Here is a 19,849-nt window from a genome sequence, read left to right as displayed (position 1 = left end):
AAAAATAAAGTTACAAGAGACAAAGCACATTATAAAGAAAATTTTCAATACAGTAAGAAGATATAACAGTTAAAAGCATTTGCACACCAATAACTGACCGTCAGCATATCTAAAGCAAAAATGGACAGAATCAGAAGTAGAAATACACGTACTTGTACAATAATAGTTGGAAACTTCTATCCCCTACTCACAATAATGGATAGAACAACCAGGTGAAATTAGGAAAGTAGAGGACTTGAACAACACAATATATAAACTAGATCTAACAAATATGCCAAAAACTGCCCAACAACAGCAGAATACACATTTTCCCAGATGCACATGGGATATTTCCTGGATATATGTTAAGCCACAAATTAAGTCACAATAACATTTAAAAGATAGAAATCATGCACAGTTATCTTTTCTATGAAGTTAGAAATCAGTAACGGATGGAAAACTGAAAAAATCATAAATTTGTGGATTTTAAACAACATACTCGTAAATAAGCAATGGATCAAAGAAGAAATCACAAGAGACTTAGAGAAAAATGAAAATTAAAACAGCTTACCAAAACTTATGCGACACAATGAAAGTAGTGTTTAGGAGGAAATTTTTAGCAATAAACACTAACATTCAAACACCAGCCAGTTCCCAAGAAAGGGAACACCCCTGTGGTTAGAGGTTGCTGGGGTAGTGTAGAGGGCTGGGAACAACCTCTGAACCTGAAAGTGTCATGCATGTTAGATAGTACTCTGTTTTCTTACCTATCTCCAGCCCCATGCTTTATCTGTGCTAATGTGATGGCCTAGCTTTTTTTAGTGTGGCTTTGTTCACTGCCTTAATGTGACTAATGACTTTGTTATGCTGTAAGGCTGTGTGGTGAGAATCAAAAAGTAAGAACTCACCTTCCAAGTCCTTTCTGGTGTCTTCTAGAAAACACTGGCCTTAATTTTATCAATACTACCTCCAACTTTGACAGTGGCTCCTTGTAGACTATCACAAAGAGGATAACATTTATGGGACCACTTAGGAAAGCAAATTGTAGTGGAAGATGAGGATGAATGTCAGGAACATGTTGTATAGCTCATGGGATCTCACTAAATATTATTTTCCAGTGGGAAAAAAAATAAAAATAAGAAGAAAAATCCCAAATCAGCTACCTATTGTTAGTTACAACTTAAGAAACTAGAAGAACAGACTAAACCCAAAACTAGCAGAAGGAAGGAAATAATAAAGATTAGAACAGAGATAAACAAAATGGTGACTAGACAAACAATAGAGAAAATTAATGAACCCAAAGTTGATTTGTTGAAGAGATCAACAAAGTCGACAAACTTGAGCTAGATGGACTAAAAACAAAAAAAAAAAAAGAGAAAAGACTCAACTTACTAAAATTATAAATTAAAGTGGAGACATTACTACCTGTTCCACAGAAACAAAAAGGACTATGAGAAAGTGCCATGCGTAATTGTACACCAACAAATTGGATAACCCAGGTGAAACAGACAAATTCCTAGAAACAGAAGACCTACCAAAATGAAACCATGTGGAAATAGAAAATATGTGTAGAGCTCTAATTAGTAAGAAGAATGAATCTGTAATCAGAAATCTCCCAACAAAGAAAAGCTCTAATCTAATGGATTCACCAGTGAATTCTATCAAACATTTAAAGAACCAACACTAATTCTTCTCAAACGTTTCCAAAACATTGGAGAGGGAATACTCCTTAACTCATTCTTTGAGGCCAGCATTATCCTGATACCAAAGCCAGACAAACACTACAAGAAAACAAAACTGCAGACTAATATCCCATATGAACTTTGCAAAAAATCCTCAATGTATAACTAACAAACTAAATTCAGCAGCATATTGAAATAATTACATACTGCAACCAAGTGAGATTTATGCCTGGAATGCAAGGATGATTAGATATATGAAATGAGTGTAATATACATTAGCAGAATGAAGGAGATAGTACAGGTAATCATCTTAATCAATCCAGAAAAAACATTTGATAGAATCAATCCAGAAAAAACATTTGAAAGATACCCTTTCAACAATAAGCAATCCACAAAGGAAATTAAGAAAATACTTTCATTAACAATAGCATCAGCCAGACACAAAAACTAACACCTGTAATCTCAGCACTTTGGGAGGCTAAGGCAGGAGGATTGCTTGAGGTCAGGAGTTCAAGACCAGCCTGGGAAACATGGTAAAACCCCCATCTCTACAAAAAGTTTTAACAATTAGCCAGGTGTGGTGGCATGCACCCATAGTCCCAAGTACTTGAAAGGCTGAGGTGGGAGGATTGCTTGAGCCCAGATTGTCAAAGCTGCAGTGAGTTGTGACCATGCCACTGCACTTCAACCTGAGCAACAGAGCAAGACCCTGTCTCAAGACAAAACAAAACAAAAACAGTAGCAAAAACAAAACAAAAAGAATTAAATAACTTAGGAATTAACCAGAAAGGTAAAAGACTTGGACACTGAAAACTATGAAACATTTCTGAAAGAAATTGAAGAAGACAGAAATAAATGGAAAGATATTCCATGTTTGTGGGTTAGAACACTTAATATTGTTAATATTATCAATACCACCCAAAGAGATCTAAAGATTTAATGCAATTCTTTTCAAAATCCCAATAATGTTTTTTGCAAAAATATAAAAATCCATCTTAATATTAATTTGGAATTTTAAAGAACCTAGAATAGCCAAAAACAAGCCTGAAAAGGAACAAGGGTGGAAGACTCACATTTTCTGATTTCAAAGCTTACTGCACAGCTACAGTAATCAAAACAGTATGGTACTAGCATGAAGACATATAGACCAGTAAAATGGAATAGAGAGTCCAGAAACTATGCATATAAGGTCATATAAGATCAATGATTTTCAACAAGAATGTCAGGACTATTTAATGGAGAAAAGACCATTTTTTTTCAACAAATAATATTGGAAAACTAGATGTCACATGCAAAAGAATGAAGTTGGACTCTTACCTAACACCACATACAAAAAGCAACACAAGAACTAAAACCTTATTCTCTTAGAATAAAACATAGGGCAAAAACTTTACAACCTTGGATTTGGCTGTGATTACTTGGGTAGACACCCAAGGCACAGACAACAAAAGAAAGAAGACAAGATTTCATGAAAATTTAAAGCTTTTGTGCCTCAAAGAACACAATCAACAGCAGGAAAATATTTCTTGCCTACAAAATGGGAGGATATTTTCAAATAATATATCTGGTAAGAAGGGATTTATATCCAGAACATAAAGGAAATTCTTAAAACTTAACCAAAAACCAAACAGCCCAGTTCAAAAATAGGCAAAGTCCTTGAATAGATATTTATCCAAAAAAGACATAGAAATAGCCAACTACTATACGAAAAGATGCTCAACATCACTAATTATCAGGAAATAGAAATCAAAACCAAAATCAGATCCCATCTCACACACATTCGAATGGCTGCTATCCTCAATCCTCGAAGTAAAATCAGAAAATAGTAAGTATTGGTCAGGATGTAGAAGAATTAGTACCCTTGTGCACTGATCATGTGAATTTAAAATGTACAATACTGTGAAAACAGTATCATTATTCCTCAAAAAATTAAAAATAGAATTACCCTTTGATTTGGGAATTTCACTTCTGACTGACTATACAGTAGTACCCCCCCCCATTATTTATGGCTTCACTTTCTGAAGTTTCAGTTTCCCATAGTCGACGATCATCCAAAATATTAAATGGAAAATTCCAGAAATCATAAGTTTTAAATTGTGCCTTATTCTAAGTAATGTGGTGAAATCTCACAGCATCCTCTTCTTCAGTACAGGATGTGAATCATCCCCTTGTCCAATGTATCCATGCTGTATATGCCACCCGTTAGTCACTTAGTAGTGACTGTTGGGATAACGTCTCAGTTATCCAATTGAAAAACAAAGTATGATATATAAAGAACTCAATACTATCCACAATTTCAAGTGTCCCCTGGGGGTCTTAGAACATATTCCCACCAGATGAAATGGCTCATGCCTATTATCCCAGCACTTTGGGAGGCCATGGTAGGAGGATCAATTGAGGTCAGGAGTTCAAGGCCAGCTTGGCCAACATGGTGAAATTGCATCTCTAGTAAAAATACAAAAATTACCCGGGCATAGTGGTATGCACCTATGGTCCCAGCTACTCAGGAGGCTAAGGTGGGAGAATCGCTTGAGCCCAGGAGGTAGAGGTTGCAGCTAGCCGAGATCTTGCCACTGCACTCCAGCCTGGGTGACAGAGAGAGACTGCGTCTCAAAAAAAAAAAAAAAAATCATATTCCCACAGAGAAGGGAAGACTACTATATGCGCAAAATAATTGAAAACCTAGTCTAGAAGAGATATTTGCACACCCTGTTTATAGCAACAGTATTCACAAAATCTAAAAGATGAAAGCATTCCAAATGTCCATTGATGGATGAATGGAAAAACAAAATATGGCATATACATGTAATGGGATATTCAGCCTGAAAAAGGAAGAAATCTTGTCATATGCTATGACATGGATGAATCTTGAGGACTTAATGCTAAATGAAAAAAACTCATCACAAATAGACAAATACATGGTTTCACTTATATGAGGTATCTAAAATCATCAGGTTCACAGAAACAGAAAATAGGATGATGGTTAGTAGGGGCCAGAAAGAAGAGTAAAGGGGAGTTGTTGTTTAGTGAATATAGAGTTTCAGTTTTACAGGATCAGAAAGTTCTGGAGATCTGTTTCAAAACAATGTGAATATACTAACACTATTAACTGTACACTTAAAAGGGCTGGGTGTGGTAGCTCACACCTGTAATCTCAGCACTTTGGGAGGCCAAGGAGGGCGGATCACTTGAGATCAGGGGATTGAGAAGAGCCTAGCCAAAATGGCAAAATTTCGTCTCTATATAAAAATATAAAATTTATATAATTTTTATAAATAATTTTTATAAATTGTATAATTTTTTAATAAATAATTCTTTTATATAAAATATAAAAATTAGCTGGGTGTGGTGGCATGCACCTGTAATACCAGCTACTCAGAAGACTGAGGTAGGAAAATTGCTTGAACCTGGGAAGTGAAGATTACAGTGAACCAATCATGCCACTGCACTCCAACCTGGGTGACAGAGTAAGACTCCATATTAAAAAAAAAATGGTTAAGATGGTAAATGTGTGTATTTTACCACAATAAAGAGAAATTATTAAAAAGTTATTGAGGATCCCAAAGAACCTCTGTTTATGTAGTATCTGTTGCTATTTACAATATTAGAAATCAACACTGAGAAGTTTTTAAATTTTATTAGTTTATTTAAAGTTATATTAAACTATTACATCACTATTAACATAAATAATGTAGTATTTTCATGAAACATTACTATATTTTCCAAAACAAAAACAGTTTATCGAGAAGACTGACACTGTTTTTTTATTTTTGCCGGTGTCTAATATCTGACTTAATAGAAAACAGCTTGTGCATTCAATCTGCTGTAATGTGTTTTGGTTGCACTCCATGAAGAAAATCTGACCTTATCAAATATATAATGTTAAAGAGAATTTAAATACTTCTCAAATGATTAGAGATTATCATTTTTGATACTACACCAAAACTCACAAGAGATAGTTTCTTAAGTTAGTTTACATATGGAATCAACTCATACATTGGCCTATGTGGCATTTTCAACTGCATCTTTTATTGATGTGTGATTTCATAACATCATGCATTATTTATTTGGAAAACATTGATTCCTGTACTCATGCAGGATTACACAATATTGAAAAATAACATTTGTTGGCATAACCACTGATAATCTAGAGGAAAGAGGAAAGAGATTGGGATAGCAAAGAAGCACAAAAGTGGGATAGTTTCCGGAATGTTGGCAAGGTTCCAATTCTTGTGGTATCATGATTTTATAGTAATCAGTTTGTTGTTTGCTTTAAGTATGACCTCCTAAACAATATAGTTTAGTTTTGACTGGTTTTAAATTTACATAAATGAAATCATCTGATATATACATGTTTGTACCTGTTTTCTTTTGTTCACTATTATGTTTTAGGATGTATTTCTTTTGTGCATGTGTCTAGTATTTCACTCTCTGAGTAGATCACAATTTTTAAATCCATTTTATTGTTGCTGAACATTTACATTATTTTAAGATTAGGAAAATTTTAAAGTGCTGCTGTGAACATTTTTGCATATATATTCTATTCTGTACTGTGTAAGCATGCATTTCTATAGGATATAAACCGAGGAATTGCTGGGTCATAGGATATGCACATTTTTAATTTTAGCATAATAGATGATGCCAGACTTTTTTCATCAGCCCCATAAGAAAGCTCCCTTTGCTCCACATCCTTGCCAATACTTGGTATTTTTAATTTCATTAAAATTTAATTTAATCTCAATTAAGAGAATTTTAAGAGAATTCTTAAAATTTCAGCCTTTCTGGGGAGAATTTTGCAGTAGTACCTTGTGTAATTCTCTGAATACTAATGTGATGAGGCAGGTTTTCACATTTACTGAATATTTTGATTTCTTCTTTTATAAACTGCACATTTAATTTTTGCCCCTTTTTCTATTGATTTACTTTCTTTTTCTTACTGATTTGTGGATGTTCTTGGTATATTTTAGTGACAAACACTTTTTTGAGGGAAAATATATACAGTTATTTGACACCAGGTTTATTTAACTTTCAGGACAGGAAACAGTATATTAGCATTAGAGCATCAGATATACTGGGCCATATTTTACCTCCTTATGTCAGTTCTAAGGTGAAAGACTAGGTGGGTAAGTGTAGACCACTTTGCCTTATAAAATACAGGATCTTGTAGCAGCCCAGACACACAACTGTCAGATTCCCAAGGGACATGCTTGGTTACATGAATCACACTAAGCATAAGGAAGCTGCAGCCTTTGTTTTTCCAGTAGGCATTTATAGTTTATTCATAGGCCTTCGAGTTAGATGCAGTTTGCCAAGTTGAGGTCAGTTTTATAGTAAATAATATTGCTTGGTAACACAGCTGACTTCTCACTTTTAACATAATCCAGTATATTTCCATGGAATTCATGTTAGCAGAAGGTAAACCTGAGAGCATTTCTTCATGGAGAAAGAGTTTAGTTAACCCTTTCTGTTGATTAGCCCTTTCTTCCTGGAAAAATAATTGATATAGATACAAAATTGAGTCTTGTAATCCATGAAGACATATGTCCATCTCTTTATTTTCTTTACTTTTTCACAATAAAGCTTGATAGTTTTATAGAAGTCATGCACATTGTAGGTTTATGCCAAGTACTTGACATTTTTATGCCACTCCGAATGGCTTTCAAATTTTTAGTTTTTGATATAGTTTATAGAATACGGTTAGTTTTCTACATTGATTTTGCATCCAACACCTTGCTAAATTCTCTTATTGATTCTAATAAATTATAACTTCTTGAGGATGTTCTACATACTCAATTATATTATTTGTAAATAATGTTTTACAATTCTGTTTCTTTTTTAATATGTTTACCTTTATGTCTTTTTCTGACCTTAATGTACCAGCTGGGACAATGTTGAATAAAAGTGATGACAGATGCTTAGTCTCAAATATTTCACCCTTGTAATATTGGCTGTAGTCTTTTTAACAAGTTAGAGAAGATTCTATATTACAGGTTCCTAGGACTATTTTTTAGAATTTAAATGGGCATTATTTTATTAAATGCTTTTCTGCATCTGTTTAGATGATTGTATTTAGTATCTTTACCCTCAAATCTGTTAATTTGTCAAGTTACCTCAATAGATATACTAACATTAAGCTAAATATGTGTTCTTGGGATAAGTCTAATTAATTCAAGATTGTCATCCTTTTTTAATAAATTACTGATATTTTCATTAAACTCTTGCCTCTATATGAGAATTTTCTTTAATTTTTGCCTTTTTCTATGGAGTTTTGTTATAAAGGCCCATGAAATGAGTTAGGGAATAAATTCATTTTTTCAATTTTTTAGAATTTGTATATTATTGGAAATACTTTTCTCCTTGAATCTTTGATGGAACTTATTAGTGAAGCCAACTGGAATATTCTTTGTGGCTTCCCACAAAGAATATTTGAATTTGAAATTAATAACAAATTCAATTTCTTTTCTTTTTTTTTTTGACAGAGTCTTGCTCTGTCACCAGTCTGGAGTACAGTGGTGCAATCTTGGCTCACAGGTGCACACCACCACACCCAACTAATTTTTGTATTTTTAGTAGAGACGGGGTTTCACCATGTTGGCCAGGCTGGTCTCAAACTCTTGACCTTATGATCTGCCCACCTCAGCTTCCCAAAGTTCTGGAATTACAGGCGTGAGCCACTGCACCTGGCCACAAACCCAATTTCTTTAACAGTTATAGAACTATCTGGGTTTTCTATTTCTTCCTGTGTCTGTTTCAGTAAGCTATCCTTTTATAGGAATTTGCTTCTCTCTTTCTTTGTTGGTCAGTAAATTCACACTACAGGTTTAATTAGTCATTTCAAAGAAGCGTCTTTGGCTTTGCCGATCCTCTCTATTATATGCTTAGTGATTATGTTATTATTTTTTGCTTTTACCTTTTTATTTTACTATTTCTATTTTTTGGGGAGAGGATGAGGCTCCTATTGCTATTTTGGAGTCCACCAGACGTGTAGCTGTACCTCTCAACTTACTCTTCTAGGCAACCATTATAAAAACAGCAGAGAGCTTCACTTACTCTCTAGTTTTCCTGTCTCTCCATGTCTTGGCTTGGAGATAGTTGGTTGATGTTTTGTAGATTTTTAAAAAATTTTTAATTATAGCACAATCTTTCTGATTAGCTTGTAGTAAAATAGCAAGGTCTAACTTCAGTTTTACCATGAGAATAAAATGAAGTGATTTAAATAAAAACAGTTAGAAAAAAAAAGGTACAAATAAGTGTTCTCGTTCTCACTGTTGCTGGTTTTTGGGTTCACCAGATGGTTAGAGTTCCCTCAACCATGATTCACAATAACTGGGGAAAGTCTTTAATAATTAGTAGTTGAGAGACCAAAATGTGCTACAACTTTAGCAATGTCAGTATATGTCTCATTGCACTGCACTTAATTAGCTCTTGTTCTAGTTCTAGCCAGTAATTTGAAATCCAACAGAATGGATAGGTTTTTAACAGAGAGACTCTTGAGGTTGAAATTGTTTGGGTTAATTGCCTTTTTTGAATCAACTAATTAAACATACAGAGAGCAGCGATCTAACCTCTGAAGAAGTAAGAAGTTGACTGAGACATTTGTTAGTGTTGAGAAATTTACAATTTTTGCTTAAGTCCTGAAGCAATATTTTCGTGAAATGTGAAATACATGTTGTTTAAAAGCACAGGCTTTAGAGTGGGGACTCCTTGGTATAGCAACTTCTCTGCTTCCCAACTGTGTAACCTCAGTTTCTCCAACTGTAAATTGGAAGTAAGGGTACCTATCTCAAAGGAGTTGTGAGGATTAAATTAGCTATCCGTGTAAAGGTCTTAACTCTGTGGGACATAGTAGGTTCTCAGTATATAGTTTATGAATTAATTAAAAATTAATAAGCCTTTTTGTAGAGAGAAGAACTGAATGTATTATAGTAAAATGAAAAGTCTAATAAATGCAACAGGACGGACACAGAGTCAAAGGAACACTGAAAAGGGCTTCCTACTGATGGAATTGGGAGGAAATTTTGTGTAAGAGATGACGTTTGAACTAAATCTTTAAGGTTTGAAGATAGAGTGGAATTGTAGCAATTGTGCTTGGGACAGAAGATGCCTCATATAGAGGTGATGATCCATATGATCAAAGACTCGGTGGAAGTGGGAGACCTGGGGTTTTGGCAGGAAAGCATAGTGCGTTTAAAGAATGGTGTGTAATCTTGGAGAGTAATTACATTGAAAAAGATTTGGGATTCAATGCTTAGAAGTATTTTGATGTCATTTTGTATGTTCTTGAGAGCCATTAGAGACTTTAAGCTGTGCTTTAAGAAGACTGATGCTATGACATGGGTTAGTTATGGGGGGGATTTGGAAGAAGGAAAACCTATTAGGATGATTTTGTAATAGGCAAAAGCAGGTAGATTACAAAAACCTTACAACAATATGAGCAAAACTGCCTGTAAATTAACTTGTAAGAGATGATACATGAAGGAAGAATTCAAAGGTGATTCTGACATTAAAGTCTAAACAATTGGGACAATAGCAGTGTCATTTGCAAACACGATGAAAATGAGCAGGTTGTAAAGAAATATCACAATTATGGTTTTGAACATACTTAGTTTGAATTTTATATGATAGAAAGGACAGCCAACTGGAAATGTCAACTTGAGAGAGTTTGAACTATAAATATTTGGGAATCATCTGCATGGAAGTAATAGTTGGAATCCTGGGAATGAATCAGCTCTAAGTGTGGTAGAAAACTATTTAGAGCAATGCCTAGAAGAATATGTGGCTGTATCCGTGGAAGAAGGGCAGACAGCAAAAGAGAAAGAAACTATAGTTAGAGTGACAGAGCAGAAAAAAATAGAATTGACATTTCTTAACTATTAAAGTGTAAGAAATTTTGCAAGTTATTTGACTAGGTTTTCTGAAAGAAAGCTATTGCCATTGTTAGGAGGAATAACTAGGTAGCTTTATTACCCTTAACATGTAATCTGCTATGTTAACAGAAATAATGCATTAAAATTAGTTATATTTGCAAGGGTGGTTCTATCTTTTATGGACAGATTTTTGTGTCTTTCTTTCTTTGGAAAGCAGTAAATTACAAAGTCATTTAGAGCTTCTTTTTTCACCCACTCTATAGAAATAGATACATTGCCAAGCATTGTAAATACCATGTTTTCCACATAGAATATCAAGGTGTCAAGATTATCTTCTAGTTAAATCTTTGTTTGGAAAAAAAAGAAGAAAAGGAAAAAACTTTTTATGATCTTGAAGAAATTCATGGCCTTTGAAATGTCCAGAAGAGCCTCAAAAATAGGAATTCATGCTGATAATTCATTGGTAGTGGTAATAATTTCAATTAATATTTACTAAATGGTACTGTTTGCCATACATTGTTCTAAGTGTTTTACATGCATTTGTTTCCATATAACAGTATTTACTGAATGCCTACATTGTACCAGGCACTGTTCTGGGCATTTGATTTAGGTTAATAAATAAAACAAGCTAAAATTCATGCTCTTGTGGACAGTTTATTTAGTGAGAGCATATAGAAAGTTAACAGTAAGCACAGTAAATAAAGTATGTGGACTCTAAGAAGATAAGTCTGTGGAAAAAATAGAGCAGGGTAAGTGGATTCAGAGGTGCTGAATTGGGGTTGGGTGATGGAAATGGATTGCATTATGAAGTAGGGTGGTCAGAATTGGCCTTATGGAGAAAACTGCATTGGAGTTAATCATGCAGATACCTGAGAGAGTACCAAGCAAATGGAGGAATCTGTGCAAAGGCCCCAAGGTAGGAACATGTCTAGTGTATCCAAGGAACAACAAAGAGATCAATATGATTCCATTTTGAGGAAGATCTGATTTCAGGCATGAGGGAGCTACAGTCCATTGGCTCCTACTCCTGACACATGGCTGTTTGCTGTCTCCAAGGAACATGTAGGTTAGGAAACTGTATCACAGCCATGGGTTTAAACACTGGTGAAACCAGAGGTGGTGATTCACTGAATTAGAATTCCACTAACAGCTGCAGTATAAAAATCCCTGAAGAACGTGTGTGCTGACTTGCTCAGAGGCACAAAAGAAAAGAATCTCAAAGTAAAAGGACCAGTTGGGATGCCTACCAAGACTTTAAGAATCACTACAAGAAAAATGCCTGTGGTAAAGGTTCTAAAACATGGACTCCCTCCAGAAGAGCATCAACAAGCAGTTCATTGACTTGCACGGTCCTTCTGAGATAGTTAAATAGATTTCTTCCATTAGTATTGAGCCAAGAGTTGAGGTTGAAGTCACTATTGCAGATGCTTAGGTCAGCTATTTTAATAAATTGATTATCAGTTGTTTTTTCAAGAGGTCAGTATGGTGCAAAGTGTTTAAGGGAGAGAGCAATAGATAAGATCAGAGAGGAAATGAACATGGGGAGGGTGAGGCAGATCTTGTTACTACAACTCTATGAGATATATACCTTTAAAATTTGCATTTTACAGATGAGGAAACTGAGATACAAACAATCAAGTCACCTGTAACGTCTGTAGAATCAAGAGCCAGCTGTAACAACAGTTTCATGTGATTATGTACTGAAGGTTTCAAAATGATTTAATTGCTAATTCCTTTATGACTTTCTGTAAGATATTAGGTAAAAGGTCAATTCTGGGGAGTAGATGATTCATTTAACAATGGCTCTATGATTTACTTTCTCTGTAAACCACCTTGACCATTTATAAGTTTCTTCAATTGCACATTTTTTAAATTGGAAGTACAGTAAGCATCCCTTAATACAAGGCTTTTATATTAGAACCAATTTAAATTTTGGTTTAGTTCTTCTACCTTTTCATATTGAGCCTTCTTAGAAACAGGGATACAGCCATAATCATAATGATGTAATATGTTTTCTTTAGTTCTTATATATAGAAAGCTATTCTAGATCATAATATGGTGATAATGTCATTTATATATTACCTATGGACATGCTATTGATCATTGAAATGAATTGATATAATGATAGTTACAGATTATCTGGCCCATGTATGTGCTACCCATGCTTGGAATGAATCAATACTTTAATAATATAATTTGATATAGAAAAACATTTTAATAAAGACAATTCTTTAAGTAATAGAAAGTCTAAGAAAAATATGTTAATGCCTACCTAGTTCAGTGATCTCCTAGCTCATCTATAAACCACTCTCCACTTTACTTCCAGGTTAAATAACTAGAGGGATTTGAAAGTCACAGCGGATCATTTCATGAAAAGATATTTAATAGTTCATTTTCACACATCTTAGATTACTAGTTAGCTATTACTTTTTCTGAAGTAAATTTAGTATATTGGGATTCTATTTTTATCTACTTCATTATATTAAGTAGAATTGATCCAAACTGTTGATTTTTATGACCTGTGAGCTTTTCAGCATTGACTTTGTAGAGATGATCATTTAAAGAACAGTACTTTGCTAGATTTATGGTTGTTTATATAATATTTTGTTAATCTGAGAGTTAATAAATAATGAGAAATTATTTCTGTGGTGTTTCTTACTAGTCTCACAGAAGCAGTGAATACATAAATCATAATTATGTGGGGTTATTTTAATTGTTTGGTACTAACATGCTTTTGTCAAGTGGGGGCATCATTGATCTTTCTTAAGTAAGCAGTGTGGTAAGAATGGTTTGCTTTTTAAACTTAAATGATATTACAGTAAATAATTGTTCTCTTTTCATCTTACTTTAGAGGGCCTCTATTTACTATCTAAGTTTTCTTATAGTAGCTAGCACTTTTAATTAATAGCAAGATTTAAAGTCCAGAAGCATTTAACAATTTTCTTTGTAATTTTCCATTGTACTAGCCTCTAAGGTTACCACCACAAAATGCAGTTGTTATTTCAGTAAAAGAAAATGAAAATGACATGGTTTTAATAATAGTAATAAAAGTTTAGAATAAAATTGTTATTATATAGTCTTAGGTTTGTTGTTATTGTTGTTTTGAGTATATAAACAAGGATAAAAGTATATACTTATGATTTAAAACACACAGACTACTAACTCACCTAGTATTCAAAAGTAACTCTCAGTGATAATTAGAAAATATTTTAGGCATATCCAAAATACATACTGTTTTGTGCTGTTGCTACCGACACCTGACTGTTGCTAATAACTCAAACTGTTTTGCCATCATTAAATTTATATAAGAAGCAGGTTTGAATATGGTTATCATTGTCCTATTTACTTAAAATGCATATATGATTACTGTATTTTTAAAACTAATGATGATTTTAATCTCTCCACTACTAAAAATATGTGTTACATTTGGACCTCAAAATACATTATTTTAAACCTAGTCAAAAAGGAACGTGATTGCATTTGGGGAAAATTTTGAGGGTGTGAGAGTTACACAGGTATTTAGCCTTAAATATTCGAAAACTTTAACATGATGTTTCCATCAGTAAAACTCTTGGCCTGTTCTTATGTATTAGTTTAAAATCTTGCATATCTGCCTCCTTGTCAGGCAAATGCCAAGGGCTAAAACTGAAGATAATAACTTAAGATTTATGTCTCCCTCTTTGAGGTTACAGTTGTCGTGAATTGACAGTTTTGAAGGACCTAAACTGACATCATAGGATTCAAATGATCTGATTAGGTCAACTAATGTTAATTTTAATCTTCCATTAAATTATTTTAATGTTTTCCTCTTTTCATTTTTTTCTAGCCAAGTCCTATACCAAGTCCTGCTTTGGGGCGAAAGCCAAATGCTAGTCAGTCTTTGCTTGTATGGTGTAAAGAAGTTACAAAGAACTACCGAGGAGTGAAAATCACGAATTTTACTACATCGTGGAGAAATGGTTTATCTTTTTGTGCAATATTACACCACTTTAGACCAGATTTAATGTAAGTAAAAGCATTTTCCATTCCCTATAAATATTTTGTAATAGACTTTTTTAAAAAAAAAAAAACATAATTTCTTGTCACATGTCCTGAAATACTTTATATTTGTTTTATTACCTTACCTCCACCTCTTGCTTTTGAGAGATATATGTCAGAAAGCTTTTCCTTTTTGGTAACTAAAAACAATCTTTTTTCTTTTTAAAGAAAATGGTGTCAGGGTGTGGTAGCACTTTGGGAGGCTGAGGCAAGTGGATCACCTGAGATTAGGAGTTCGAGACGAGCCTGACCAACATGGAGAAATCTCATCTCTACTAAAAATACAAAATTAGCCAGGCATGGTGGTGCATGCCTGTAATCCTACCTCATCAGGAGACTGAGGCAGGAAGATTGCTTGAACCTGGAAGGCGGAGGTTGCAGTGAGCCAAGATTGTGCCATTGTACTCCAGTCTGGGCAACAAGAGTGAAACTCCGTCTCAAAAAAAAAAAAGAAAGAAAGAAAGAGAAAATGATTTTTCTCCTTAATCTCAAAGAACTAACTTCAAATTATTATGGAAATTGTATTAGTGTTAAAATGAGAGGTGACAAATAAGCCTGTAGTTTTTTACATTGACAAGAGATTGCCTCATGGTAAATTTGGTTGTCAAAGCTAGTCTTTGGTCCCCTCCCTTAACCTCTGTTTTAGATGGAAAGCTCCAGGGAATAAAACATGTAATCACTGTTTTTATTCATTTATTTATTTATTTCCTTAATTTTCCACACTATTAGTTTTGTTGACTGAATTGCTGTGAAATTGCTATTCTATAGTATTATTGAATGTCAAATTTTTAGATTCAGTTTGTTTTAAAAACAGCTGTTTTTATCAAATACTATATGTACCCACCGTGCTATTTTCTCCCTCAGTGACTACAAGTCTCTGAATCCTCAAGATATTAAAGAGAACAACAAAAAGGTAAGAATTGATGAGCAAGAAAAATATATAGCTTCAGTTTTGGCTTTTCTACAGATCTTTATTAATTTGGAGAAAGTGAGGCAGTTTTATGAGGTCAGAACTAAAGCTCACAGAGGCTTATCTACTTACTGCAGTTCATTAGGATACATGATTTACTCTGGTTTATCATGGATTTTTGAAGACCACAAGCACCAAGTTGGCATCAGATTATAATATATGTATTACCTTTATTAACTATTGAATATTTGTTAAAGCATAGTGCTTTTATTCTAAGGTTTAGCTTTTTAAAAACATACCCAAAACTGTTATGCCATAACTGTTATGTAAGTTTAGAAAAATATGTTAGTTGGGGATGAGAACAAGAGCCTAATGAGTTACTAAGAGAGAATACTTAGGTTCTGAGAAGCAAAAAATATAAACATTGGTTCTTTTCATTTTATGGTAAACCGTATACAGTTATGCGCTATATAACAATGTTTTGGCCAAGAACAGACCACATAGCTGGTGATGTACCATAAGATTATATTACTTTTTTTTAACTGTACCTTTTCTATGTTCAGATACATAAATACTGTTGTGTTACAATTACCTACAGTATTCAGTATAGGAATATGCTGTGCAGGTTAGTAGCTTAGGAGCAATAAGCTATACTGTATAGCCTAGGTATGCAGTAGGCTATACCATCTATGTTTGTACAAGTACTCACTATGATGTTTGCACAACAAAATTGCCTGACAATGCATTTCTCAGCACATATGCCAGTCATTAAGCAACAAATGACTATATTTTCCCACATAATTAATCAATATATTGAGATCAGAGGTTCCCAACTGGTATAGGGGAAGGGGATATTGATCCTTTCAGTTTTCAGGGCATCTGTGTAAGGCTGAGTTGCTGGAGCCCTGGGCCAGCTAACTGTGGCCACAGGCTGATTTACCTATTTACCCCAGCACAGTATGTGCATTCTGTGTGCAAGGAGGGAAGCACCTAACTCAGCACACAGTAGGTACTGAATTTTTTCTACTGAATTGAATTCTTCAACTGAAAAATTAATGAAATTTATTATTGTCTAGAACAGGAGTTCTTAATCTGTAATCTGTGGGTAGAAATCAGGCTGTCCTTGAACATGGTTGAAAGAAAAAATACATTTTACTTTCATAAGTCCCCAACTGAAATTTGGCATTTTCTTTAATTATGAATTTAGGCAACAAACCACCATAGTGTTAGCCATGCCTGAGACTTTGTCACCTTTAGAAATCACATATATTTACCACTAGGCACAGTGGTTCACACCTATGATCCCAGCACTTTGAGAAGCCAAGGGGGTGGATCACCTGAGGTCAGGAGTTCAAGACTAGCCTGACCAACATAGTGAAACCCCATCTCTACTAAAAATTCAAAAAATTAGCTGGGCATGGTGGTGAGCGCCTGTAATCCAGCTACTTGGGAGGCTGAGGCAGGAGAAATCACTTGAACCCGGGAGGTGGAGTTTGCAGTGAGCTGAGATCAAGCCATTGCACTCCAGCCTGGGCAACAAGAGCGAGACTCCATCTCAAAAAAAAAGCACAGATATTTTCGATATTTTCATGTCATGTTATAGTTGTTGCTGTAGATATCTACAAATACCTTTTAAGCTTATAACTTCTTCAAATTAATTAGTGCAGTCATAAAAAGCACATATATTACTACTTCCCAAATTCATTTTAAGTAATATTTTCATACGTGTATTTTTCAGTATAATTGGTTTCTTTTGTAATCCTATGTGTTTTATCTATGTAAAACATTATTCTGAGAAGGGACCCATTGCCAAAAAGCTTCATTAGACAAAGTGGTTAATAACCTCTGTTTTAAAGTTTAACATACTTTAAATAATTAAAATTACTAGTGATCCAGTCTTGGAAACTTGATAGAAGTTGAATTAACAAATAAGTCTTTAAATCAAAACAATTTTTCACTTGTATTGCTCTCTAAAACCAAAAATGTGTATTGCCATCAAAAAGGTTTTGTTTCTTGAGCCTGGGGAACAAAAAAGCCTGTTTCTACAAAAAATAAAAAAGTTAGCTGAGCTTGCTGGCATGCGCCTGCAGTTCTAGTTACGTGGGAGGGTGAGATGGGAGAATAGCTGGAACCCAAAAGCTCCAGGCTGTAGTGAGCTAGGCTCATGCCACTGCACTCCAGCCCAGGTGACAGAGCAAGACCCTATGTCCAAAAACACATCAAACAAAATTCTTGGTTCTTTGCAAATGCATAATGCTGGCCCTAGAGCACTAAAAGCCTGGAAGTTTCTATTGAAATTTGCCACCAAAAAAGATAATCTTTGAAAATCAGTATAATTTTCTTACAGAAATCACCCTTCAGATGGGCATGTTACAAAATAGCTTGTTCTCATGAATTATTTCTTGTATAATTTTGGAGAGCCTGTGTCTATTAAAGTGAAATGCTTCTTTTTCATTAATTACATCTTTGGTTATGACAATGCTTCACCTCCATTTTCTTACATTTGAATGAAATGTTAAGCCAATTTAAATACAGACATAAGCATTATAAAATCATTTTTTAAAGTGGATGTTTCAACTTACTGTTCAAAATTTTGAAAAGGAAATACTGTTGATTTTACCTCGTTAAAATGTGTAAAGAATTTGGGGAATCTCATTAAAGCTTAAGTCACACTTCTTTACATTAGCTTTTCATTAACTTAATAATGGTAAGCATATTTAGTGGTAAATAATAATGGTAAGCATATTTAATGGTAAGATTTACATATTACTCCATATAAAAGACTCTCCCATTAAAAATTTTTTTCAATTAGATCTTTCAGTACAGACAGTCGTGGCTTTTGAAAGGCTTTTCAATCATCTCTGATGATTCTATTCATTGTACTTTTCAATAAATAATTGTTTTTACATAGTCTTTCCTTTCATCATTTGCTACTTCTTACCTGATAGCTACATTGAGTTGCTACCTGCAGGTTATTTCTAGCTTCACACAGCTCTTCCCAATACCCCATGGGCCCTCAGATGGACTTTAAAGCACCATAGGAAAACAATGCCTGTGTCTTAAATTTCACACAGATGCATAACATAACTGGCAGTAACTCCTCCTTACCAATTTAATAACATCTACGAATGAGTAAGATAATTTTCTTGGAAAGACCTCTTCTTTCTCCCCACACAAACAGGTGAAAACCAGTAGGTAGTTGACCATGGCAGAAGAGGTTAACCTAGGAAAAGTCCTTAAAAAGCCTTAAGCTTGCTTAGAAGAAACCTAGTTTGTTTTTAAATGTTTTTTAGTGTACATAAAATGAATTGCTACATGAGGCAAAACACTAGCAGGAGTTTCCCCAAAAGGAAGCTAATTGTTTTCCCAGGTCTGTAAAAAACGCTGAATAAAAAAAGGCATTTACCTGTGACCTCTGATCTTAACCAATATGTCAGGTTTTTAGATAATTTGGGAAATGTTTAGAAAACTGCCTGTGGTCCTTTTCCTGATGGCCTGCAATTGATGTCTGTCAGTCAAGTTGTCAAGACACATGAAAAGGAAAATGACTTCAATTTTCCTAAAACATATAAAATAACAAACAAGCCTATACATGCACACCAACTGAGTCATTCTGTCTAGTAAATATTTTGAGATACCTATATTATGAAGACTAGTGCTGTGAAAATTGAAGAGGTTTTAATATCACAATTTATTTTTCATTTTCTTTCTTACTTGTTCCATAATGTTTATTAAACTACAAGAATATAAGACAAAGATTAAATTCAAATGTAGAAATGTACTTTAACAAGTAAGTGCAGAAGACTGATTCCTTCTGAATTGTTATATAATTTCCTAATATGTCTTTTAAGAAAAACTTTGAATTATGATCTTTAATCTAGGTTGCTAAAAAGAGTAAATATTTTACATCCCAAAGCAATAATATATCTTCAGAGTTCTTACTTTCTCTGAGAGTATATCTAAACCTCTAGTCATACTTTTAATGCTTCCTAGCAACGCAATGCTGTTTTCAAGGGTTAGTTCAGGATAGGAATAATTAATTGTAAATTGAGAAACAGCTTTGATTATTCAAAACTAGAAAAACCTGATGTGCCACAGTCATTTAAAGGCTAACAAAAATAATACAATACAGCCTCACATTCTCAACTAGATTGTAGTACTCAAAACATTTCATTCTTTCCAAAATGGATGAATTAAAATGAAGTCACTCTTTTCATTATGAAAATCAGTCTTAATTGAACATTAAAAAAAGTTTCTGTTTCTAGGTTTAAATTGCATTTATTTGTATTTTATATCAGGTAATCTAGTAGTTAGTTCTTTTGACTTGTCTAGCTGTGCTTTTTCTTCACAAATCACTGCAATTACATGACCAT

General features: G+C 33.9%; 1 protein-coding gene across 50 annotated transcripts in view; it reads left to right on the top strand.

Moving 5' to 3' along the window:
* The window catches only part of EHBP1 (EH domain binding protein 1), a 388,496-nt gene that overhangs the window by 271,651 nt on the left and 96,996 nt on the right, over positions 1–19,849 (top strand). For all 50 annotated transcript variants that reach the window (XM_035272471.3, XM_054244907.2, XM_054244906.2 and 47 more), the window contains 2 exons: positions 14,355–14,533; positions 15,431–15,479. In XM_035272471.3, coding sequence (XP_035128362.1) covers positions 14,355–14,533; positions 15,431–15,479 — 228 coding nt within the window. The remainder of the gene's footprint in view (positions 1–14,354; positions 14,534–15,430; positions 15,480–19,849) is intronic.

This window comes from Callithrix jacchus, chromosome 14 (genome assembly GCF_049354715.1).
Source record: "Callithrix jacchus isolate 240 chromosome 14, calJac240_pri, whole genome shotgun sequence".
NCBI lineage: Eukaryota > Metazoa > Chordata > Mammalia > Primates > Cebidae > Callithrix > Callithrix jacchus.
Note: the sequence above shows the minus strand (reverse complement) of the source record. Positions and strands in the feature narration are given on the sequence as shown.